Raw genomic sequence first — 25,482 nt, forward strand, 5'->3', positions numbered from 1 at the left:
CGAGGGACAATTGAAGGTTTACTCCTGGAGCTGCAAATATTTGGCAGAATGTGTTTTGTGGGAGAAGATTTCCTGGGTTTTAGTTCAGCCCTGCTAGAAGCAGAGACATCCCTAAAGTCAAGGGGAGCTTTTCCATCTGCTCTAACGTACCAGATCTGCCTTGGGGCTCATGTACAGGTTCCATCCATAAATGTACCGATTAAGGTAGTAAGTGACATAGCTAAAGAATAACATACGCCCACCGACAGGTAAGTGAGAGGTGCAGCCTTGCTTTCTGAGCCCTGCCAAAGCTGAGGACAGACTGGACAAATGCTTCTGAGCTGCACAGCAGTGGACTGTCAGGTAGCTGCAGCAAGAGCCTGGCCTTTCCAAAACGCTCTCCAAATCTAGCCATACCAGGAAAGAGGCTTTATGGGCTTAAGCTCATGCATTATTTCTTCCCTGTTTGTATAAGCTAACAGCACATCAAACAAACTTGGTTGTGCTTGAGGTGAAGAGCCAGATGGTCTCCCCAAGCTCATCAGGCGCAGTTGGAGCCTGACCATCCTTTCACTGCCACTGATGTACGTCAGGAGAGACTCTGTGGAGCTGCGCTGCTCCACATCCAGTGTGTTCTGGCTCCTGGGTCACAAGTAGCCACAAGTAGCCTGTCTTCTCATTATTCTTTGGCTCTTCCTTTCTGCCCAGTTGGGGCTCTGACCTCGGCCGTGCTGCTGGATGAGATGGGGATATGAAACCACGATGAAAATGTCTGGCTTTCAGAAGAGCAGTTGCTACCCTTATGAAAGCAAAATACTGTCAGCAGTGGCTTATGTTCCTAAAGTAGATGGGGGATAAGGAAGGATCAGCAGCTCCCTGCTAGCACAGTTGTCTTAGTAATACTTCTGACCCCCTCTGTTCTGCCTATCCCCTCCCCATTGACCTGGGATAGGACAAGGAGACGGTTGGCCCTTTCTGAGACCTGCAGGCTCCTTTGTGGTAAAAGGAGCAGACTGGAAATTAAATTGTGACCTAAAAACTGGGGCTTTCCCGCCCTGCTCTCCTTTTTAAGTAATGGGGTCTCATGTTTATCTTCCAAAGCTGGTTATCAGATAAGGGTATTAATCACCATGAAGCTGCATTGACTAAAGCTCCATGAGAGGCACATACATCCTTGCTTTGGCTTTTATGATCTCTGTTCATGGTGATGACTTTTAACCCTTTCTGAGAGGTGAAGCCAGCCTTTCTGTTCCTGGAATTCCTCCCATGCAGGGAGATTGCAGAGATTACAGTGCTGAATGCTGGGGAAAGGGAGGGGAAATTCTTAACTGAGGCTGTTTACCAAGGCTTGAAACTCCTGGGTGGGTGATGGGAGAGCAGAGCATTGGCTCCTGTTTAGTAACTAGAAATGCCACTGTGTCTGGATCAAGGCTACACAAGGAGCAGACTTGCCTGATGGGTACTCTTTCAGGGCAATCAGCTCCTGGTGCCTCAGTCCTAGGAAGAGGGTATCACAATATCCAGCACTCAAATGTTGAAAGGCTAGAAGAATCTTGACTCATCCTGTGGCCACTTCATGGTTTAATCTGTGAGTGCATGATGCACTAGATGGGCATGAGACCCCTCAGATCTTCAGGTCTGGAGATCTCAGTAAGAGCTGATGTAGACTATTTAGGAGCTGGCTCTCTCTTCCTAGACCCTTTTAGTCCCAGTGTGTGCCAGGATGCTTTGTGGAGCACAATGCTGCTGAAATGCCGCCACATCTGGAGCAAAGGCTGGCAGCCAGAGTGCTCTGCCTTGTTGCCTGCTAGCCACAAGGCTGAAGGCAGGATAAATGTGCACCTTATAGCCTAACCAAATAAGATAAATACAGTATACTCAAGTTGACTTGGTCAGAAGATCACTTCATCATCCATAAGGCTACCTGACCTCAGCTAAGCACAATGAAAACATGTGAGGTGGGGGATTCTGAGAATCCCTCCTTCATCCATTACCTCTGAATATGAGTCTGCTGCCATTTTCCTCTCCCCATCAGGGTGAGCATCTGGCCCTGCTAGGACATCGCCCCCATTCCAAAGGTCCCTGTCCAAAGCCTCATCAGCATGTGACAATGGACCCTGCTGGAGGAGGAGGAGGAGAGGTCAGGGAGGAAACTTTAGTTTCCAAGATTTGGCAGTGATTCTTTTGAGAGTACAGAGCAAACACAAAGGAACAATTCTGGGAGAGCCGAGTTTCCCCACCAGAGGGAATTTCCTGGTCGGATACAGCCTCTGTTTTCCAGTTTTTTTTAATTATTTTTTTTCCCCTCACCTCCTCCCCCATTGAAAAGAAAGTAATTTGTGAATGGAAAAGGCCTCGGGAGCTAGCGCAGTCCCTGATCAAACAGCTTCAGTGACTGCAGCCTTTAACAATGAATAAAAGCGGAAGGCAGAGCCAAGTGGCACCTTAGTGACTAACTCATTCAAAAAGGCACAAGCTTTCTTTCGTGACAGTCATCAGATGTTATTATGAAGGCCTGTACCTTTTTACAATGAGCTACTAAGGTGCCACCCTGCCCTGCCTTCTGCGAGACTAACATGGCTGACTACCTCCCTACAAGGAATAAAGATTTTGAATGTGGGCTATGGCTAGGGTAAGAAAATAAGGAGCCCTTCCAGTGCAGTGCTTTACATTTCTGAATCCAGATCTCTCACAGGCAGCCATGTCATAAAGGCATGTCACTGGCTCTTGTGTCTGGCTGGAATGATCTAGTGGGGGATGGTCCTGCTTTGACCAGGGGGTTGGACTAGATGACCTCCTGAGGTCCTTTCCAACACTAATTGTCTGTGATTCTGTGATTCTATGATAAAGTCCCTTTCATGAGTGGTGGTGGACAGGTCATATTCGACCTGGAGGGATGTGGGCAGCGGAGTCCCCCAGGGCTCGGTCCTCAGGCCTGCACTGTTCAATTTCTTTATTAGCGACTTGGACGAGGGGGTGAAAAGCACCCTGTTCAAATTCACGGAGAACACCAAGATTTGGGGCGAGGAAGGCATGCTAGAAGGGAGGGACAGGATACAACCGGACCTGGACAGGTTACAGGGGTGGGCGAATGAGCTTAGGATGGGATTCAATACTGACAAGTGCAGGGTACTGCATTTGGGCAGTAAGAACCAGCAGCATGCCTACAGGCTGGGGAACTCCTTTGTTGAAAGCACAGTGCCAGAAAGAGATCTTGGAGTCATTATCGATTCCAAAATGAACATGGGCCGCCAATGTGAGGACATGGTCAGGAAGGCTAACCGCACCCTGTCATGCATCCACAGATGCATCTTGAGCAGGTCCAGAGAGGTGATCCTCCTCCTCTATGTGACACTGGTCAGGCCGCAGCTGGAGTACTGCGTCCAGTTCTGGGAGCCGCACTTCAAGAGAGATGTGGCCAGCGCTGAGAGGGTCCAGAGGAGGGCCACTCACATAATCGGGGGCGGCAGGGCAGACCCTGCGAGGGGAGGCTACGGGACCTGAACCTGTTCAGCCTCCACAAGAGAAGGCTGAGAGGAGACCTGGTGGCTGTCTATAAACTTACCGGGGCAACCAGCAAGCAATGGGAGAGACCCTGTTCACCTGAGCACCTCCTGGAGTAACAAGGAATAACGGCCATAAGTTGTTTGAGAGTAGGTTTAGGCTGGACATCAGGAGGCGCTACTTCACAGTCAGGGAGGTTAGGATCTGAAACCAACTTCCAAGGGAAGTAGTGCTGGCTTCTACCTTGGGGGTCTTTAAGAGGAGGCTGACAATTACCTAGCTGGGGTCGTAGGAGCCCAGTTTCTCTCCTGCCCAGGGCAGGGGGTCGGACTGGAAGATCTGCTTAGGTCTCTTCCGACCCTACATCTATGAATCTATGAACTCCATCTTTTGGACTAATCTGGTTGTAAGTCAGCAGTTGAAAGGTTGCTCGAGGAGGATGGCAGGGACGGCAGTGTCCATATCTATTGGTATTGTAGGGAACACAGCCCTGAACAGCTAAGGAGGAAAGTGGGAGTGGACTACAGGGGTTCTCATGCTCATGGATTAGGCTTCTCTGGGGAGCTGTCTAGGTGACAACCAAAGATCACAGTGTGATTTCCAGAAGACCAGGGAATAATAACCCTGGTGCCTTGACTTGGGAAGGTAGGCCCCCAGCCTCAGTGTAGCCTACCCAGACAGGCCTTTATCCATTTTAATATGCAGTAGAAGCCTTCTCACACTCCCCCACTGGCTCTCAAGCTGGTTGGTACTAACCTGTATACAGAGCTAGCAGAATTGTTCACTGGAGGGAAATTACTTGAAGTTGGGTGAACTTGTCCAAACCACATTCAAATGAGCCTTTTTGAATGATGCTGGGCCCAGGCAGCAGGGGAGGTGGCTTAGAGATATACAGGACCCTTGGTGAGTTCATACCTTGGCTATTGCAAAAAAGAAATGTAGTAGGCTATTTCCTCTCCCCTGCAGGCACCTCCTTCCACTGTAGTCCTTGGTCATGCCTCATCTATTTATGGCCTCCCAAGAGCTACCAGCGCTATAAATATTTGTTTGCTGTGAGTTTGGTTGCTGTTCTAAACAGCCCTCCCCAGGCAGCCAGAGTGTCCTGGGGCCCTGCTTGCAGTGACAGGAAGAGCTTTTTATTTTAGTTACAAACAATGGTCATCGTTCCCTATGCTCCCTCCTCCTGGCCTTCACCTGGGATCGGAAGGAAATGCTCCTACATGTCTAGCCAGAGGAAGGAAGGGATGTCAGGGCCCCCGCCATCTGGGTGGTGGTGCTCCCATGAGACATGGGATGGAGGTGCAGGCACAGAGAAGGCATGAGAGGGGGCTGCGAGATGCTTCCTTACCCAACTTCCATGATCCTCCCACCATAGGACTTGCGTGCGATGGTGGCATCACCACTCTGCTCTTGGGCCGCAGGCATAGTCATGTGGTGGTTTCATCAGCCCAGTCTACAGCTTGGGGCTGCCCCTTGGACCGTGGCCCCTTCCACATGTCACTTCCCAAGTTCCAGAAGTTTGGAAACTCCTGTGAAGTTTCCGCTATTCTCTCCTCTTTGTTAGTCCTTGGAGGGGAGCCCATGCAGACGCCTCTTGCTCCTGTGCTGGAGCCCAGCAGCTGCAGCTAACTGCTACCGAACAACCATGTCTGTGGCCTGTCAATATGGAAATGGGCCCCTGGTGGGAAAGTAAACTTAAAACAGAGTCCTCTGCTCAAGAGAAACACAAGCAGAGGAGGAGATGCATGTACCATAGCTGGATCACTGGGGCCCTGCCTCACTGCACAGGAACCTGCCAACCCAAAGGACACAAGGTTTGGGCTGGCAGCAGGGAGGCTTTTGTTACCCTGTGGGAATCTCAGGGTTGGGGAAATGATGATCTAGTGGTAGCACAGATGTGGCCCCCAACCCCCTGGCTGTGCCAGCACACCTCAGCCCTTGCCAGCAGCAACAACTGCTGCTCCTGCTTCAGAGTCCCCACACAGCTGTGCTGGGTCTCCTCAGGCCTGACCTACAGCCTCCTTCCAGTCAGTCAGCACCAAACTAGCTGTATCCGCAAGCCTTGACCTCTCCAAATTAAAAATCCCTCCCACATTCTCATCTTCCCTATCCCCAACTCTACGGGAGTGATTAGAAAGCTTTCTTCAGGGACGAGATTGGAAATGTAGGAAGGACCAGATGTGCACGAACTAGAAAGGCCTTGGTCGTTCCATCCCAGCCCACCCGCTTCCCAAGGCTTTAATGATAAATGATCCAGTAGACTTAAGGCTGAATGTGAAGCAATAGCAAGTCTAGGGAAGTCTTGAAGGAACAAACAGGTGAGATCCATTTCTTAGCACCATGGAGGGAGCCCAGCAGACCTGCCGCCTCTAGGATGCTGCTCACAGGGGAGGCAGTGAGCAGTGTGGGAGTCTCCTTTTGGCTGCATTCACCTGCTCAGACCCTCCAGCCTGCTTTGATGTGGAGTTGAGTTCCCCCTCTCAGGAGCAAAGATGCCCTTTGATGTCTCAGTTGCCGTTTCCGTTCCAGGGCTTTGTGGTTTCACGGTTGCAGTTCATCAAGCCCTTGAGGCCAGAATTGTTTGTTGACACCAATGCTTTCCAAGCTGCCACAGGAGAGAACATGAGACGCTCAGCCACTCTCAGCATCCAAAGCCCAAAATGTCAGGCCCTTTGGGGAGCACTAGCATAGTGTCTTCCCCTGTGATCTGGTTAGTCTTTAACCGCTTGGACAAAGAGAGATCTCGGAGGAGTATGTTTGCTTGCTGACCTCCTTCAGTATCTAGGAGGGAGCATGACCTCAAGGTCAGATGAGTCAGGCCTCCTAAATTCTACTCCTCCTCTGCCACTGGTCCCCATGTGACCTTGACTAGGTCCCCTGATCTGAGCACCTTATTTACCCAGCAGGGAAATGTGTAGACAAATATCTGCTGACTGTGACAGGATTGCAAAAGGAGTAACAAAAGATGTTTAGCATCCTGAAAGATCCTGAAGAAGAGAAAATGACAACCTATTATGTATGGGGGGGAAAAAATTAAACCTCCATTTCCTGTAGGTAGTTCTTGGGAAACTTGTTAACATCCTGCCATTAAGTGGTGTGTTTTCAGGGTCACTAGCTGGTCAGCTGGATGTCAATACCAGGAGAGGGCACTCAGGTCTGTTAATGTAATATCCGTACCTGCTAACTGGAAGGTCCTGTCCCTTGCTGCTAGCCCAAACTCCATTCTCCTGTTCAGGAATTTGTCCAGTGCTTTCATGGTGCTGAGTGGAACATCATCCCTTTGTGGGGACTTATTTGGCGATTTTATTCTGAACTCAGATGCCAAAGCAATGAGCATGTAGAGAAGGGCACCCTTCAGAAGAAGCAGGGTTTCCAGGAGTGTGCGGTGTGGTGAACAGAGTCCTGGCATTCTTCCTCATTAATATGAGGTGTGTGGGCCCCAACAAGCTGGGAGGCAAAAGCTTTGGTGATCATGATCAACATGAAACCTATCCCGTGGTTGGTAGATGTTCTGTTTCTTGAGCCGTTTTAGATTAGAGAACACACTAGAGACAGCACTGCAGGGCACCTTTCTACATTAATCTGGAAAGGAGATGGGAGACATTAGGTCCACCCCTATGCTCTTACTTTCTCTGGGACTTCTCTTGATATCTCTTCCACCAGAGTGTGCCATCTCTTGCCCCATGTCCTAGGGTGCCCTGTAGCATGGCTGGGCCTCTGGAGGTCCAGAAAGGTCCTAAACAATGCTCTGGCATCTTGCTACCACCATTCCCCGCCCCAGCGTAAATGGGAAATGATGGGAGATGCATCCAGTCTAAATGGAAGCTGGGTTTTCTGCCCAGCTCCCCCAGCTCTACCTACCACAAGCTATGGGCAAAATGGCAGGATTGCAGTGGGTGAGCATGCAGGGGGAGGACCCCCGAGACGCCAAGCTTCAAGCAGTCTCCTTTTTCGTTTCCTGCAGCCACCGCATTAACCTTATCTGGGCTGGGAGCCTAATGAGTTCGGAAATTAATTCCTTCCCCTCCCCCGGGCAGATTCGGCTGAGCAGCCTGCACGCACCCCCTCCCCTCCTTCTTGGATCACAGGCCTCTTTGATTGGATTTTTTTTCCCCTTCAATTTGTAGTTTGGTGTGTGTCTAACAAGGGAGACGGGAGGGGACAGCTCAGCTGAAGGGAAAACAAAGGAGCCCTCAGTGCCTGCACGGATCCCTGTGCTGCGCACCCCAATTCGGAGCCATCCATCAAGGCGGCACTGTATGAGCTCACTGGCTTGCAATGCCGAGTTACAAGCCCTGCTTATCAGGGACTCTTGCCTCTTCTGTAAATGTAGCTTGGAGTTGCTGTGTGCACTGGGGTCTCTGTGCCCCTCCCTGTCACCCTCTACTGCATAGCGCCTGCTTTGTGTCTATTAATAGGTGATCCACTTACCCCTTTGCCCTCAGCTAGTCTGTGGAGACTTTGAAACAGGAGCTGGTGGTTGTGACTCCACACATGCTGAGGCAGGCAAGGGAAAGGCCTTGGCAAGTACCAGAGGCAGACCCCCCCTCCTGCCCAGCACCTGGCATGGATATTGGTTCAGGGTACCTGAGCTGAGGAGATGGGAAGCTGCAAGGCAGAAGCTGCACACTGCAGTGATCATGGTTCACTTTGCCGCAAGATGGATTGGGAATAAGGCTCTGGACGAAATGGGGCTTGTTCTGCAGCAGGGGAAGCCAGAGGTGTCTGTTTCTGGGTTGCATCATTCCCTGCGCCTTCCTGACTTTCCAGGTCCATTTGCCCCCAGGCTGGTGGAAGGAGAGGGGGACAGTGTGGGTGAATAGGGAATGGTATGTCTCCTCATAGTTTCAAGGAACCCATAAAGGTCACTTTAAATGATTATGCCATTATCAGCTAAGCTCAAAGTAAGCAAGGAAAGAGTGTTTGCTTGGAGTGATGGGTTCTTGAGCACGTACTTGAGTGTTACCTTCTTACTTTGCCTAGATCTTTTAATCTATGGAGTGAGCGATAGCAGGGCATGGGACTGGGAGGAGGGGAGAATGGGAGGAAAGAGGAAGGATTATAATCGGGCCTGCTGGGCGGGCAGGCTCTTAGATGCCAGTGTTACTTTGTGGGGCACAGGGGGTGGAAGATGACTCATCCTTCAGGATGGCTGCAGAGACGGGCAATATGAGTTTTGCCTCCTCCTCCACTTGTCTAGGAGTCATGTTGATCAGGTTTGGGGGCAACCAAGACAGGTGGCCATGGACATGGAAAGTTTGTGGTTTTCCACATGCCTGCCCAGCCTGTCATCCTGCCCAAGTGGTGCATAGATACTCCACCTGAGGGGTGGTTTGCTTTTGTGGTCTGTGGAGCAATCCTGAATTTCTGAGGGCAGACGCCTTGGTGCAGCTTGTCTGTGCAGTGCCGTTTATGCTGCAGGAGTGCATCGCCTCCAGATGCTGTGGGGGGGTATCGCACTGGCAGACACTCCCCCCCCCCCCCCCCCCCCCCCCCCCCCCCCCCCCCCATCCACAGGCTCTTCTAGCTAGAGGACACTGAAAGGTGGACTGGGAGGGAGCTGAGTATCCCCAGCTCATTACACTTCCCTCACCCACCCTCTCCCACTTTCTAATTATTCTGTGGCTGGGGAACCTCCATATATTTTGCTGCTGTCATATGGGCCCCAGGCCACTTCGCCCTGGAGCAGTTATAAAAGACTCCAGTAACCGACATGGAAGCAGGTTGGTCTGGTGTCCCTGTTTGTTCTAGCTCCAGAGGTCAGCGAGGATTAGCTCTGTTTATGTTGCACAGGAGCCATGGTCTCTCCCCAGAGCAGGTTTCCTTCTCCCAGCCCAGACTGGCTGGGTGTGAGAGGTGTGGAAGTCTGACACCAGCTTCTGGTTGTCTGGAGAGCAGGAGTGGGGAGAGGCATCTCTTGGTCCTCTGGAGGGAGGGTGGTAGGCCAAGAGGAACTGACAACATCCATCTTCACCACGTGGTGGAGGGTTAATATTTAGCTTGGCTCTGGCAAGGGAGGAGGAAACAGACGGTTTCTGGAGATAGAAGTTCATCAACTCAGGAGGCAGGAAGTGGCTTGTGAGGGCCACATCCTGCCTGCATCCTGGACGGGCAGTGACCTGGGGCGAGGAGCTTGCTCCCAGACCAGGAGCTGCAAGGGGCCTCAGATCTAGGCAGAGGAGAGGTAGGTGGGGAGGAGCAGGGTGGGGGTTGTGGTATGTCTGGGCTCATCTCTGTCAGATTCTGAGTCAGCACCAGCTCCAGATTTGCAGCCTTGCAGATCGAGATTGCAAGTCAGCCTCCCCCAACTCCCAACTGTGAGATTTGTAAAGCAGCGGGTTACCTGCACATGCAAGCATATCTCCAGTCAGGGAGGCTAGAAACTCACTATTTCACATGTGCATCTCTGCTTTTTCTGTTTTGCAATCAGGAGCTGGGACTTTAAGAAAACACTGACTAATATGAGACTTGTGACAATACCACCACCTCCAGACCAGAGCTGCCATGTCTCACCTTGGCAGCAGGCTGTGGCTGCCTCCTTAGTATCACTGAACAATGCTGCCTGCTCCCGTTTTGGCAAAGGCCTGTGCAGGACAATGGGGCTAGTCAGATCCTGCCCTTTGTGCTGTTCATCACAGCAGCTGTCAGGGCAGGTGAAGCCACCAGGCTCAGAGAGAAGCTGTGTTTGATACGGGTGACTTTTAAGAGACAGATATGGAGGGAGCCAGTGTCTCTTGCTCCATGTGAGGGAGGGAAGTTGGATGTCTTCACAGGCCCCCTCCCTCTTTACTTGGCCCAGTGCTAACCCCTGCTTAATTCTCTGTTTCCACCCTTCCCGGGGAGGAAAGCCTGGACCGAGTGGGGAAAACATAACTTGCTGACAACTGAGCTGGAGACGTTCTCCCCACCAGCAGCTGAACTATCCTAAGAGCTTGCAAGATTTCCTGCAGTGTGAAGGGTCAAGGATGGCCTCTGTGCAGCTCCCCAAGGGCAGGAGCTACAGAGAGCGGCTGTAAACTGTCCTTCTCCATTCCTTTCACAGCCCCAGCATCAAGGGGCACTTCTGCTCTGTAGAGCTGCGGAGCAGCTCTTAGCCAGCTGGGCAAGGACACTGTCACTTAGAGCAGCTTCAGGGGGACTGTGCTGGCCCTACTTCATCCCAGAGTAGCTTAAAGTCACAGTCTGTCCCCAAATGCAGGAGTCCTCAAGCTCTGACATGCAGCTGCTTCTGAGATGGAAAGTAGCCAGCATTTAACAGCCCTATAGCAACATCACAGCAATGGGGAGGGGAGTCCTGTGTAAGAGCTGCAGCACAGAAGCTTTCGGTGGGGAATTTGGACAGCGTAGACTCCTGCGTCCTGTTCACTTTCACCTCTATTTGTTAGGTCCCAATCAACTGCAGGAAGATCGTTAGTCCTCCTAAGTGATCCGGATCTTTCTTTGCCAGTACCAGCCATCAGCCTCTAGCAGTGTGCTGGGGCACGGCTTTTATTTTATCTGGGAGTGGGGGAGGAGCTCCTGGGTCCTAGGGAGCGTGAGCAACTCATCTGAGTACAGATGCCCCCCTTGCACTCACCAGCCTGCCCAAAGCAGCAGCAGCATCCCATGGGCCCAGTGCACTTTTTTCTTTTTTATTTAATTTGTATCCACAGCCAAATTAGCCAAAACTAATTCCAAATCCAAAAGTCCAGAACCATAAGTGGCCCTACCACCAGTGGTTCACTTGCCCAGTCTTTGGTGTGCTCAGTTCCCTGCACTGAGGCCTGTGGGCTGTGCTGAAGGTGATATGCAGGCATCCTCTGATGGGGGCAAATACCTCATTAGGAACTGGACCGCTTGCTTCCCACAAAGCACTTCCAGTGAGAACTGATGCTCTTTGTTCCCGTGGAGCTTGGCCGTGAACATGCTGGCCGGCTCTTCCCTCCCCCCATTACTAACCATCTCCGTTAGTCAGCACATCAGAATTCCCTCTGCAGTCGGCCCTGTGAACTTTCCTCCCACCCCTTGGCCTCTGGAGACACAGAGCCAGCTGTGGACCCCACCTTGGTCATATTATGCTGACTCGCAGCAAATGCATTCTAAGGGAAGGGATCTGGCTTATCCTTCTGGCTTCAGTTTCTTTTCTTTGTCTTTGCCTTTCAGAGCAGATCTCATCACTTTCTGACCTGGGCGTCTCTCTCATCACTCCTCAAGCTGGGCTTCTTGGAGCCCTACTATCCAAATGGGCTTGGGTCCTGGCACATCTGTGCCGACAGAGTTAGGGTGATGCTGAGATTTGGAGCATGACTGAGGGGGTTTGACACCCGCTGCTTATGCATTCACCTGCTCTCGCATCATGTGAAGCCCAGCTGGTAAGGATTTGTATTGCCCCCCCCCGCCCCCCGATAACATTAAAAAGGTGTTTGAGCTTGGAAATTAGTTTGTTCTTGTCTTATTCTGTCTCCTGACCTCCCATGTGCAAGACATGACCTGGGGCTGGGGGTGGGTTACAGCAGCTGAAAAACCAATCCCACCAGGGGTAAATTAGTTCAGGGGTGTCTTGTTACCAGGCTACTGATGGAAGACCGATCCTCCCAAGGGGAAGGCTGAGGGAGCTGTGAAGAGAGGAGGAAAAGACAATTGGCAGGACCATGCTGGATCCTGGTGGGGAGGGGAAGGGTTGCTGAACCACACAATCTGTGCAAGGTTTGGGCACTTCCCTCTGCAGGTTTGAGGATGCTGCTTCCCAGCTCTGAGCAAGCCACAGACAAGAAGCCTTTCTCCCTTCTCCTCCTTCGTGCTTTCCCCCAGCAAATCCTGACTCAGATGCTGGACAATTTTTTTATTTCCTCTTTTCCCAGCTGGTAAATATGGTACAAGGAGGCTGCATGCCTTGCTCTAAAGTCAGAGAATGCCAAGCAGCTGGCTCAGCTGGGATTTAAACAGGGGCCTCTTCCTCATCAGCACACTTACTGGTGTGCAGGTATTGTTGATAAGGTGCCTTGGGAAAGATCCTCGCTGTTTCTGGTAGCTGCTTTGCTGCTTTTTCTTTCTTGGTACTCCTGTTCCTTTGATTTGCCCTCTGCGCTTTCAGACTTGCCTGGTTGCCGGTTTCTTCTGGGCCTAACAAGTGATGGACAGACATCCTAATGTAACTAACTCTCTTTCAGCTGCCAGGGCTCAGATATGTTTCCAGACCTCCCAGAACCTGCAGCACGGCTGCAGCTCTTTGTAGGGAAGCTTTCTCATGAGGCGCTTGTTGCTTGCAAATGGGTCAGAAGACCAACAAGTTGGTCGAACTGGCTCCATCCTTTTCCATTCCTACTTGTTTTTATCAGCTACCCCTGGGAAAACATATTGTCTGTATGCTGCCCCCTGCACAGTGCTTTCCTGAGGCATCTGCAGGTCCTACAGCAAGAATGGCTCAATCACTGAGCATCTTAGCACTGAAACTAGATCACAAGGACATAGTGAACTAAGCAGAGGGGACAACCTTAACTTTCAAAAGGTCTATTCAGGCTGTGTTTAATTTGGGTCTGTCTGGTGCTTAGGGGCACTGAGTTGATATGCATAAAATAAGGGCCTGATCCTGTGATTACTAAGCATGAAGAAAGCCCAGTGACATATTGGGGGACTCCAGCCCTTTATACAATAGGGTAGATCAGTTAGGTCCTTCAGGCCTTAGATGTTTGCTGTGATGGGTTTCCCCAGCCCATATGATGGGTTTGTGGGGAAGTCATTTCCTCAGCCTCAGGAACATTGGCTCAGAAAAGCAGTACTGAAGTATGAAGAGCTATGAAAGCTGGGAGTTACATTTGAATGCAGTTAGAGAATGCCTAGAGACGGTGGAAATCAAGTGAGAAGTTGGCTTCTCAGAGCTACTCAGTGTGTATGTGTTTAATCAAGCATCCCTCACTGTTTATGTAGGTTTTTACATGCTTCTTCACCTTAATTTATTATTTGAGCACTTCCCAGAACCTTAAAACCCTGGAGAACTTTGAGTACCAGGATAGAGACCTTGAACCTTGTTCTGCATTCAAGGGGGAGCCCTTGTAGAGAGCAGGTTTATGCCAACCCATGCTACTCAACAGACATGGTGCTGTGTCGAGACCAGAGGGCTTGGTATTTTGTTCCTAGATACAAAATATTAGAGGTGCACCGATGTATCTGTCACCTATTGGATCAGCACTAATAAAAGGGAGATTTACATTATTAGCTATTGGCTTTTTTTGGCCATCGTAGCTGATAATGTTCTCCAATTTAATTATGCCTTTTGGCTGGGGCCCCTGAATGCCTGCATTCCCTCCTGCAAGCCAGGGTTACCCCAGATATACCCCCATACCCTCACCAACAGGTTGAGCTGGGCTAGGGTGAAGCAGCTGCCTGGTGCAGCACAGACTGTGTACTGGGGCTAGGGCAGGCATTGTAAGAGGTGCCTAATGCCTCAGAAGTGACTGGGCAGGTGGAGGTGAGCTGGCTGGCCTGGTCTCACCCAGCCCAGTGTAACTCAACCTGCAGTATGACTCAACCTGCAGTTAATATTGGTTATCAGATCAGTATTGGCCAATGTGCTGCTTACTAATTGGCTATTGGTATTGGCCAAGAAAATCTGTATTGGTGCACCCCTGCAAAATATAGCAGCCAAGCCTAGAAGTCCTGAATGCAGAGCTTACTCTGATGATTCGAGGAATGCAAATCTTCTCACCAACTGCAGGCAGAGGTGGACACCCTTTTCACCCATTAAAATAAAAGAGGGTCTTCTACGGGGTTTGTCCTGACTAAGATTCAGAGGTGTTCTAGGATGCAAGGTGACTCAAATAAATAATAACAATAATAATAATTATAATAGGATGTGTGAGTTCACGTCTTTTAAAATTGTAGCGTAGTCAGAGCAATATGGACTTCTATTGCATTAGTTTCCATTAAAGTTCAGAAGTCATCTAGCTAGCATCTTCTGACAGCAATGCATTTACATTTCAGTTGGTGCTAACTCACAGCAGAAGCTATTGCTTTGATGCCATTTTGTTTTCCCTTGTATCCAGTGTCTTGAGTGCCTAGCCTCAGTCTTGACCAAACTGAGCTATTGTTGGCTGTTCTTCAGCAAGCTGTTCTCTGGGGGCAGCTGTGGGGAAAGCTGGGAGATGGAGTGCACTTGATAGCAAGGGGATATAGGGCTGGAGTCAGTGATGCCCTGCCACGGTCTCAGCAGCCTTCTGGAGAGAAATGGAGTGGTCTGGGGGAGAAGATTGAGGCTTCTGGGACTTTCCAGATAAGCCTTTTAGAGCCAAGGGAGCCACTACCCATGAGAGCTCTCAAACTTTGTCTGAAAGGAAGGGCCCAACCCATCCCAGTACACTTTTGTTCACTCCTGTGATTATATGGAGCGAGGATGGGGCAGTAGTGATCATTGGTTTTGAATGCAGCAGGGTAAATGTGGATGTAATTCCCTAATCAGAAGGCAGGAAGAGGTCATCCAGGTTTACTGTGTCCTGAAATAAGTCTGACCGAGTATCACCTGGGACATTTTTTACTAGATTCCAACTTTGCTGTCTAGCTTCCAGTGCCCCCACTTCCATCCTGTTGCTCACTGTATCTGTCTATATATTATAAACGCTTTGAGGCAGGAACTGTCAGGTGGTCTGTACAGCTCAGTGGGCCCTCAGCCTAGTTGGGACCACTTGGCACTACAGTATGGGTGACAGACAGTATCAGAAGCGATCAGCACGATCTGCTCAGAAGAAGCTGGTTAATGTCTTGCTGAGCCGTTTGAATAAGGAACCAGTGGCTCTCCATTACTGGGCTCAGCAGGTGATCAACTGTCTCCTGCCTGTTATCTAGGGGCAGAAGAGTTTCATGTGTGCTTGCACAGTAGTGCTGTCCAGAGGTGTCTAGATAGGAGAACAGCCACTCTGCATGGTACAAGATGCTCTGCATAGTGTCTTCCTCTCCCACCTCTCTTGCCTCTTTTCCCACCTTTTGTCATCTTTTCTTTAGCACCTCCAACAATACCAGCTGGATCTTGCTGTGTGCCAGGCTTGGCTAGGAGAAGCTTCAGCAGCATAGATATGTTTCTCTCACCAGTCAGGTCTGCTGAAATCAGAAGCCCCAAAAGCCAAGGGAGAATCAAGACAGGTTTTAAATGATCCCAGTCATGTTTAGCCCTTCAGGAAGAGCAGAGCCACCAGGGCAATCCCTAAGCAAATGATAACCTAGGGTAAATTACCCTTTCTACTCCCCTATTGCCTTGACTAGGGTCTCCAGAGTCCTCACAGCTGCTGTTTACCTGGGCTGCAACCCAGCTGTGTAGACCTACCCTGTGCCTCAGACAATACTAAATGCACTTGATTGAGGACATTTTATCTGAAATTCCTTTGTGACCCCAGACCCCTGGGGGTCATTTAAAGTGTGTAGTAACTCCCGGCTAGTATGTGGCTGCGACACTCCAAGGGACTGCCACCAGGGTACCCAGCCTGAAGGCAGGATCAGTGTTTCTTCAAGTGCTGTATCTTCTGATGGGCCTTCCTATGGTACTATCCAGAGCTGGAGAAGTCTGTATATTGCTCCCTGGCTCCCTCAGTGGGTTTAGTTTCTGACAGTCGTTTTTCCTAGTTCCCCTCCCCTGGGTTTGTTGCGGGTAGCTGTTGCTTGACCAATCTTATTTCCTTTTATGACCAGGTGACCTATCACCTGGACAAGGGAGAGGAGATTGATGTCGTTTATCTTGACTTTAAAAAAGCCTTCGATCTGGTATCCCACGATCACCCCTTGGCAAAACTGGTCAACTGCGGCCTCAGGTCCACCACGATCTGCTGGCTAGGAAACTGGCTCCGTGGTCGTACCCAGAGGGTGGTGGTTGATGGAAGCAAATTGTCGTGGTGCCCTGTGACCAGTGGGGGACCACAAGGCTCTGCCCTTGGACCTGTATTGTTCAACATCTTCATTAATGATGTGGACATTGGAGTCAGAAGTGGACTGGACAAGTTTGCCAATGATACCAAACTTTGAGGTAAAGCATCCACACTTGAGGTCAGGGGGGTGATCTAGGCTGACCTTGACAGGCTCAGGAAAACACCAAAAAATGCAAGGTTCTCCACCTTGGGAAGAAAAACCTGCAGCATGCTTATAGGCTCGGCAGTGCTACGCTGGCTAGCACTATGTATGAAAGGGACTTGGGGGTCATGATTGACCACAAGATGAACATGAGCCTTCAATGTGATGCTGTGGCTAGTAAAGTGAGCAAAACGCTGGCTTGCATCCATAGATGCTTCTCAAGCAAATCCCAGGACGTCATTCTCCCCTTGTACTCGGCCTTGGTGAGGCCGCAGCTGGAGTGCTGCATCCAGTTTTGGGCTCCACAATTCAAAAAGGATGTGGAGAAGCTTGAGAGGGTGCAGAGGAGAGCCACGTGCATGATCAGAGGTCAGGAAAACAGATCTTACGATGACAGGCTGAGAGCCATGGGACTCTTCAGCCTGGAAAAGCACAGGGTCGGGGTGATCTGGTGGCCACCTATAAGTTTATAAGGGGTGACCACCAGGATCTGGGGGAACGTCTGTTCACCAGAGCGCCCCAAGGGATGACAAGGTCTAACGGTTATAAACTCCTGCAAGACCATTTCAGGCTGGACACAAGGAAGAATTTTTTTCACTGTCTGAGCCCCCAAGGTCTGGAACAGCCTGCCATCAGAGGTGGTTCAAGCACCTACATTTAACACCTTCAAGAGACATTTGGATGTTTATCTTGCTGGGATCTTATGACCCCACCTGACTTCCTGCCCCTGGAGCATGGGGCTGGACTCTGATCTTCCAAGGTCCCTTCCAGCTGTAATGTTTACGAAATCTATGAAATACTGTATGCTCCTGAGACTCTCTTGTTTTATCCTTCCCTCCATCTCTTGGTGAGCCCCACTGCTAACATCACCCCATCCATGGCGAGGAAGGAGTGCAGCAGTGAAGCCTTCGGGTCCTCTCCCCAGCTGGCTCCCTCCCTTGACTGAGCTGTCTCTTCTGCTTTCCCTAGTGCTGGACCAGCTCCTCCCAGAGCTCAGTCTGCTGCTCAAGCTGCTGGATCATGAGTACCTGAGCTCCACCACCCTGGAGAAGAAGCTGGCTGTCTCCAGCATCCTACAGAAGTTGCAGCCCCCCACAGGTCAGTGAGCTGACTCGTCATCCCTCCTGCTCTACCCTTCCCCTCCACTGCTTCTCCCCTTTCTAGTCTGTGCTGGTGAGGGCTGGCCAATAACAGAGAGGCCTCTATTCCTACAGGAGGGGGTGTTACCCCTTGACCCCCATCCCTGCAGTCCTGGTAGAGCTCACTCCATGTTGTTGGTTAGCTTTACAACATTACAAATTGGGAGGGGGGAAGGGTACGGAACGGCGGAGCTGTACACTAGGGTGTGGATCAGGGCCCCTCCTCAGGCAGGCTTCGCACCCCCCTGCCCCCCCCCCGAGCCTATGGGCTGTGGGGGCGAGTAGTGTGAGGAGTGGCTTCTAAAGGACTTGTATGTCTAAGCCTGGCATCTTGTGGGGTTGGCTTGGGGGAAGGGAGGATCAATGGTCCTCTCTGCTTGGGACAATCTCTGGTGAGCAGCCAAGAGTGTCACTGCCCGTGGAGGCTGTAGTGCAGGGGTGGGCAATTATTTTGGGCAGAGGGCCACTTACTGAGTTTCAGCAAACCATCAAGGGCCACATGACAGGCAGTCCAGGGCAGATTAATTAATTTCCTAAATTTTTAGGGTGTCCGCAGGCTAGGTGGGATGGTCTGGCAGGCTGCATCTGGCCCCGGGCCACATTTTGCCCACCCCTGCTGTAGTGACACTGCCTGGACTGGTTGCAGCTGGCAGGGACTTCAGAGTAACCAGCATGGGAGCTGCAGAACCTGCTGCTTCCGACATCCATTGCAAAGACAATCGGATGGGGATGCAATTCAGGAAGGCGGCAGGGGGAACAGCTCTCTGCCTTGGCAGGAACGAACCAGCATTTGCTGCTCCCTTAGCCCCCGCCTGGCATAGGTTTTAGCTGAGAAGCTGGATCCCCCAGGTTCCCTGCCAGCCTCTGATCTCTCCCTGGAGACTGACACTTGCTGTGCCACCTGCCTTGCCCCGGTTACTGACAGAGACTCCTGACTCCCTCTGGTGGCACATTCATGCCAAGGAAGTCCTCCAGCTGACCTTGAATAGCAGAGGTGCAGGTATAAAACAATATAGCTGGCAAGATCCAGCTGCTCTTCTCTCCTGATTTATCCAGGCCCTCCGGACTCTCTTATCAGTTACTGCTATTTCACTTGCTTTGCAATGGGAGCTGCAGGCAGTTTGGGGTGGAAAGCTCCCATGTTCTAGGGGGCAAGTGCCTCTGGATTCAGGGCTGAAACACTTGCTTCATCTCCTTTCAGTGCTAATCAACTGTATAACCCCTGGCAGGCCTCTGCTGCAGCAGCAGTGCTCCCGGGGACCTCCCTTCCCCTCGCCCCAGCTGCCGCACACCGGAGTTACGCAGCATGTGTACGTCAGGCTGCCTGGCACGTGAAGCACTAACACCAGTTGGCTCCTGTACAAACAAGCCCAGCCCAGGGAATGGGGCCTACAGCATGTGGCCATGTTGTGATTGGACTGGAGTTGCTTGGCGTTTCCTGTGGAAACGCTCATTCCCACGGGCTTTCCTGCTACCCGGCTCTGTTGAGTGGGAGGAGGATTTCCATGGGAAGGGCAAAGCAGCTCCATACCTGGAAGCTTCACCGCTTCCTCCCCCAGCACCTGGGCAGAGTGGAAGTGTCGCCTAGAGACTCCATTTCCTCTGGAACAGCTCTCAGCAGGGGCCTCACTGAGCTGGAGATTGTAGCTTTTCCCTCTGTTTCCTTGTGCTTGTCATGCGTCATTGGTGCTCTCCTGCTTCCCCACCTCTTTCCTGCTGGGGTTACAGAGCTGTTTCTCTCCCTGTCCTCTGCCTGCTGCCCTTAGGGGCCAGGGGTCACTGTGACAGGTGCTGCAGGTTAACCGCACCATGCATGGTTATCTCTGGGTGCAGTGGTCCCTTGGGTTCCCCGCCAGTTTCCAGGGAGTGGGGTGTGTGACTGCCTGGGGAGTGGACCACCGACAAAGAGATCTGTGTGCTGGCCTACCTGTCCCCACGTTCAGAAGTTGGCTTAATTTTTCCCCTACTCATCGCTTGCAGGGAAGAATGTGGACTATATGTATGTGAACACAGAGACCCTGCACAATGGCACCAGCTTTGTGGAGTCCCTCTTTGAAGAGTTTGGTATGTACCAGCTGATCACCTCCAATTTGGAGAATCCTCCAATCCCTGTTGGCATGCAGCTGACCTGGCACAACTTCCTCTGGCCAAGAAGGCCATGAGGTCCTATCCCGCCCCAGGATTCTGGCATCACCCAGCACAAACTCTGTCAGCACGGCTGGTGAAGCCCTGACCTCTGGACCACTCATTACCCTAAATTTGTTCTGCACTACATGCCCAAATGGCAATTAAAACTGCTGGGACAATGGTAGAGAAAGCAGGGTAAAAACCAAATGTAACAACAGACATTGACAGTCAGTAAAGCTCCTGCGACCTGCTGCCCAAAACTGAGGGTAAATTACGGCTGTCACATGCATCTGTTTTATTTCTTCACCCTTGCCCAAAGTTGAGCCCATTGTTCCATGAAGCACTTGGAAGCACCCAGATAGGAAAGGGCCTGTAGGACTCCACAGCTGGCTACATTTATAGCACTGCTGTGATACTGCAGAGCTGATAGATAACATTCTTGTGGCAGCTGAATGACTGATAAGGGGCAGTAGGGTGGAGTGGCTTCGTGCCTAGGGCTGTGAGATTAAAGAGGAAAGCTGTCTTGAAGGTCTGTCTGACAAGCCTGGTTTCTGGTGCTGCAGTGTTGCTTGGCCTCACAACTCCAATACTTTCCAGATTGCAACCTGCAGGATCTCCAGGACATGCAGGAGGAGGATGGAGACACTGGTGTGGGCATCGGCTTGGACCTTGCAAGGAGTCAGCCAGTCAAAAATGTGAGTCCAGCCACCTCTGAGTGCCCCTCACCATTGGTAGGTCCTTATGCTGACTCTGACAAGACTTAGTCTCGCAGGCCAGTGACACCCCTGTGGCTATACTCTGAGGTTGTAGTCCAGTGGCAAGACTGATGCTGTGACTCCACATACTGAAATGCCCTGGGCTGCTGCGTTTGTTATGGAGCCAAGGCCCAAGAGGCAGCAACAGTGAAAGATGAAAGGTTGCAGAGTGCACAAGGCTAGACTCAATACCAGATAAACCTTTAGGCTTTGGTGCTAAGTTTTAGAAGGGAAGCAAGAAAAGTGAAAGTCAAAAAAAGAATACTATTTTGAAGCTAGGTTGAATCCCAAATGGAGTGGATGTGACTTGTGTTTTGTGTTGGATGGTGCTGCTTGCCTGTGACTGGAAAAAGCCACGCTGTCACATTCTGTGCTCTCAGGCAACTCCTGCCCTGTGCAGCTGGGTCTTGTGCTTCGTAAACAGTTGCCCAGTCTAGCACAATCATAAAAGCTCATAAGGGCTGGGGCAGGCAGTTATTTGGTGCATCTCCTACCCAGTGCAGCTTTAAATTCAGGAGAATCCAGCATCACCCCAGGTGTGGATCCACCTAGTTCCCCTTTAGGGCATCCGGCTCCCCTTGAAACTATGTAGCTGCTGGCTGAAAGTGGCTCTCATCCTCTGGTGCGCAATCCATGTTGGGACCATGGCCAGGGTGGAGATGGTAGGGAAGGGAGATTAGAGGCTGGGGTGTCAAAAGCGTGTTTTGGGGGTGAATATTCTCCTCCTTGGACATCCTGGCATTCTTCAGTCCTGATCAACACCTTTCTGGAAGAATGCCCAAAGAAGACTCAGTCACGTTCATCATTAAGATACCAGCAGCTTGGAGTATTTGCCAAGTAAGGATGCAAATCACAAGCCAGTTCGCTGCCTCTGAAAGTGGATCATTCAGTGTGAACCACTCAGGCTTTGAGAAGCCAGCGATTTCAATCCTGAAGAGTATAGCAAACATCCAGGGGCGCAGATCCAGAGGGATGACGGGAACTGGGGTTCCCTTTCTGGTTATTATGGTGACAGCTCTCACTGATGGTTCTCTGAACACCCTGACGGGCCTGTAGCTCAGCCCTGCCCCATTTCCCTCTGCATGTCTAATCCACATTGGTCTCTCTATCTCATGTAGGCTCCTGGGGACCCTCCACCCCCACTTCCCACCACCCCTCCACCTGAAGATTACTATGAGGAGGCCCTGCCTCTGGGCCCTGGAAAGGCCCCAGAGTACATCACTTCCCGCAGTAAGTTGAACACTGTGTAGACAAGGAGCAGGGTTGAGTACTCTGTCAGCTGGTCCCGGCATGTTTCTGCAGCTTCAGGGCCCTGATTTTGACACAGTAGACAAGGGACCTTCTTCAGAGCCTCGCACTGGGCTCCTCATTAGCTTATCTCAGGGAAGGCAGTGCTCTAGCATGGGGGCAGTGATACTCCTCTCTCTGCTTCCTCCCATCCCACAGTTATGTGACATGAGGAGGTTTGCTTTGATGCAGGGGTCAGAACTGAGTGACTGGGCATGTTCAGAGCCTGAGAGAAGATGCTCGCCCACAGCCAGTGCAACGGCTCAGGGAGCGCAGGGAGCTGGCTGGAGACAAGGGACTCAATGTGAAGGAGCTTTCATCTGCAGCAGTCAATGGATTTCATTTGTGGTATCTTCCCCAATGCCAAACCAAGCTCCTGCTGTGTGGGGAGAAAATGAAGAGGTCGATCACTGAGGGTGACTTGTCAGTAGTGCTGGTGGCTGGTCAGCTTGAGAATGACCATACAGGTGCATCAAGGGAATCGTATCCTATCCTGAATGTGGGGCCTTGTAGGAGAGAGGGATCCCTGAGCTACTTCATGTGGAGCTGCTTGGTTAGGGGCTCTGGCACTTCACAGGAAATTCAGTGCTGGGGTATTCAGTGCCTTGGCCTCTGCCTCCCTCCTATCCCAGCTGCTGGGTGCGTAGGGCTGAGTTTTGTCTATGTGAGGGACAGCCAAGGGAGGAGGCTGAAGGACTCCCAGGAACAGTCCCTGAAGGAGGAGTGTGCTGGGCTTCCTTCAGAGTGGCAGTGACCTTGGAGAAGTTTTCAGAAAGGAGCTGGATGCCAGAGAACTTTTCCCAGGCTGGGCCCCCAAAATGTGTCACTTGGCAGCCCCCACATAGCATCTTTCCTCTCAGGGGCTGTGGTGTCTAGTGGCTCTCAGAGAGCGGGTATGGAGGAGAGGGAGGCCTTCTGGGGCTGAGGCTCTTTCAGAGATCCTGTACATAAAGTTCTGTGTCCTTTTTGGGTCACGCATACTTCACCTCTGCCAGTAACTGCAGGCATGTCTAATTCTCTGAGGCTGGCCATGCTGCTGAGCTGGAGCTAATGCGAGCAGCAAGGCTTGGCCTAGTTTAGCTCAGCAAAGCCCTCAGATGAAGCCTTTTGATGATCCACTGTGCCCCATTAGTACCCTGAGCCAGAGTATTCTTTACTGAAAGCCTGATGTACTCTCTGTTTTCTCTGCAGATAGCTCCAGTCCCCCCAACTCAATCGAGGATGGCTATTATGAGGATGCAGACAGCAACTACCCTGTTACCAGGGTGAATGGGGAGCAGAAAAACTCCTGTAGGTAACAGGGCAGAGCCTCTTCAAGATAGCCACTCTCACGGGGCAGGAGTGAATCCAGCATGAACTAGGCCAAATGCAGAGGGGATGAGCTGTGGCCTGGAGATGGGGAATCCTACCCCGAGGCAAAGTTACCTAGGGGCACACACAACCTATGGTTGACCACAGAGCTCCAGGACTTTCATAGGTGGATGTTGCAGAGATGAATTGGAGGAGTGAGGAAGAGCCAGGCCCTCTATTCATTTACTGCAACTTAGCCCCCATGGAAAGAGTGGGCACCTGCTGCTCTGGGAACCCCTGCCAGAAGCAATACACTAACGACAAACTAGCCCTTCCCCTGCGTGGAAAAAATCCATCTATGGACAGCTCAGGGGCTGGGACTTTCCTCATCCAGTTGCTCTTCAGGACCCTACCTCACTAGCCACTGGGGCAAAGCTGGATATTGGCAGTTGGCAACTCCTGGCATGCATGGTACCTCTAACATGGGCTATCAAGCCTTGACCTTTCTCGCTGTGCTTGGAGAAGCCATTGATTCTCTAGGAACGAGACTCTCCATCTAAGACTGAAAGCTTCTCTTGCAGATGAGGTTGTTTACAGCCCTCCCTGCCTCATCTATGTAATAAATGTCCAAGCAGGTTAGAAATCTGGACCTGTCCCTGCCTCTGACTCTGTCCTCAACAACTTGGAAGAGGCTTAGGGTAACATTGGCCAATGCATAGGGCCCTCTCACTGTGAAGCTCTGCTGGCACCAACCACAGTCCCCAACTTCAGGAAGAGACATTTCTGGTGGGTTTTGCTCTCAGGAGTAGGCAATTGTTCCCACATGGCCAGCTCCTCCATTGCTCTGTGAACCTTCAGGGAGCCACCCCCATGTGCAGGGAATAGACTGGCACGTAGTATAAAAACAGTGACATGTTCCATAGTGTGCAGTTGCTGTCCCCGGCCATATTTGGGAGGGTCAGGGCAGAAGTGTTAGTGTGTGAGATCCCCCACTTCACAGAGAAGAAATGACTTTGCTGGCTAGTTCTCAGCCTTGCAGCTTTTGGTCAGATGCTCACAAACCTGGAATCTGTTAAGCCAGTCCACTGGCTCAGACAGAGGGATCTCTTGTCCAAGTAGGCCTGGCACTTGGCCTCCCAACACTAGGGGTGGACTTGGAAAGTAACTGGGGGAAAATGGAAACTCAGTGTCACTGCTTCTGTTCCGAGTTTGACCCTGAGTCTCTCCCTCTAATTTTCTCTCCCCAAGAACTGCTTAGAGAGGGAAACCTCTGGGCTGGAGTCCCACTCTGGATGTAAGGCACTGGAGCTCTGTTCTCAGTGGTATCCTGGGGTGACAGATTTTTATGCTTTCTTCTAGACAATGACTCCGATGCAATGAGCAGCTCCTATGAGTCCTATGATGAGGAGGAGGAGGAAGGGAAGGGCCAGCAGCTGACACACCAGTGGCCGTCAGAGGAAGCTTCCATGAACCTGGTGAAGGACTGCAGGATTTGCGCTTTCCTGTTGCGCAAGAAGCGCTTTGGGCAGTGGGCCAAGCAGCTGACAGTCATCAAGGAAAACAGACTCCTGGTGAGGCTGCAGTGGGCTGAGCACTGGGCTATGCAGCGGGGTTTCAGGGAGGGTCTAGGTTGAAGAAAGGTGGCAGCATCATGTGGAGTTGGAGCGGCCTTTGGCTTCAGCTTGAGAGCACCAAAGCTGGGATTAACTTTGGTGGAGAATTGCCAAGCTTGTCTAACCACTTGATGAAGAGCAAAATGTGGGGTTGTCTCCTGTGCATCATCTCTGCAGGTATAAGCCGGATTTTGGGAATCTCTGTGATGTTGTAAGGTCATATATCTAAACCCACATATGCTGTGCAAAATAACGCTGCCCCCTCCAAGACCCATAGCCCAGGTCTCCAAGCAGAAGCCATCAGAGTTCACCTGAGTGTTTACTACCTGACACCATCATGCCAACCATGATGGACAAAGTTTGAAAGGCAGGTTAAAGGCACAGCACAGCCCACACAGTAGGATGCTGGATTCCTCAGGTTCTGTGCTAGCTCTGAGAGGACTTGTGGTCTTGGTAGGAGAAGGACAGAGGAGTGGGGATTCCTGGGTTCTGTTCCTCCATTCCTCTGTGACTTAAGCTGAGTCACTCTTCCTATCCCAGTTGGGAAACTGAGGAGCAGTCACATGAGACTACTGTAACTTTGCAATCTCTGTAAACTGCTTTGGGGTCTCGGATAACGCTTCATATAACAGATAGCCAGAACCTGGGCAGAGATGTTCCCCACTGGGCTGACATGCTCCCTCTCCCCATATCCCCATAGCATTGGCAGAAGATACAGGCTGGTTTCCACTACAAGCATAACTATTGCATCTTCTTTTT

The 25,482-nt window shown here is 51.2% G+C and overlaps 1 protein-coding gene across 3 annotated transcripts in view; it reads left to right on the forward strand.

The window, feature by feature from the left end:
* Window positions 1-25,482, forward strand: part of AFAP1L1 (actin filament associated protein 1 like 1) — a 50,985-nt gene that overhangs the window by 12,821 nt on the left and 12,682 nt on the right. For 2 of the 3 annotated variants that reach the window (XM_090020807.1, XM_090020806.1), the window contains exons 2-7: window positions 17,482-17,610; window positions 19,632-19,715; window positions 20,376-20,473; window positions 21,652-21,763; window positions 23,012-23,110; window positions 24,470-24,681. In XM_090020807.1, the coding sequence (XP_089876933.1) occupies window positions 17,482-17,610; window positions 19,632-19,715; window positions 20,376-20,473; window positions 21,652-21,763; window positions 23,012-23,110; window positions 24,470-24,681 (734 nt within the window). Of the gene's footprint in view, window positions 1-11,625; window positions 11,835-17,481; window positions 17,611-19,631; window positions 19,716-20,375; window positions 20,474-21,651; window positions 21,764-23,011; window positions 23,111-24,469; window positions 24,682-25,482 lie in introns of all 3 variants that reach the window. The other variant, XM_090020808.1, reaches the window with a different exon arrangement.

This window comes from Crocodylus siamensis, chromosome 10, assembly GCF_052110815.1.
Source record: "Crocodylus siamensis isolate JL-2025a chromosome 10, ASM5211081v1, whole genome shotgun sequence".
Lineage (NCBI taxonomy): Eukaryota > Metazoa > Chordata > Crocodylia > Crocodylidae > Crocodylus > Crocodylus siamensis.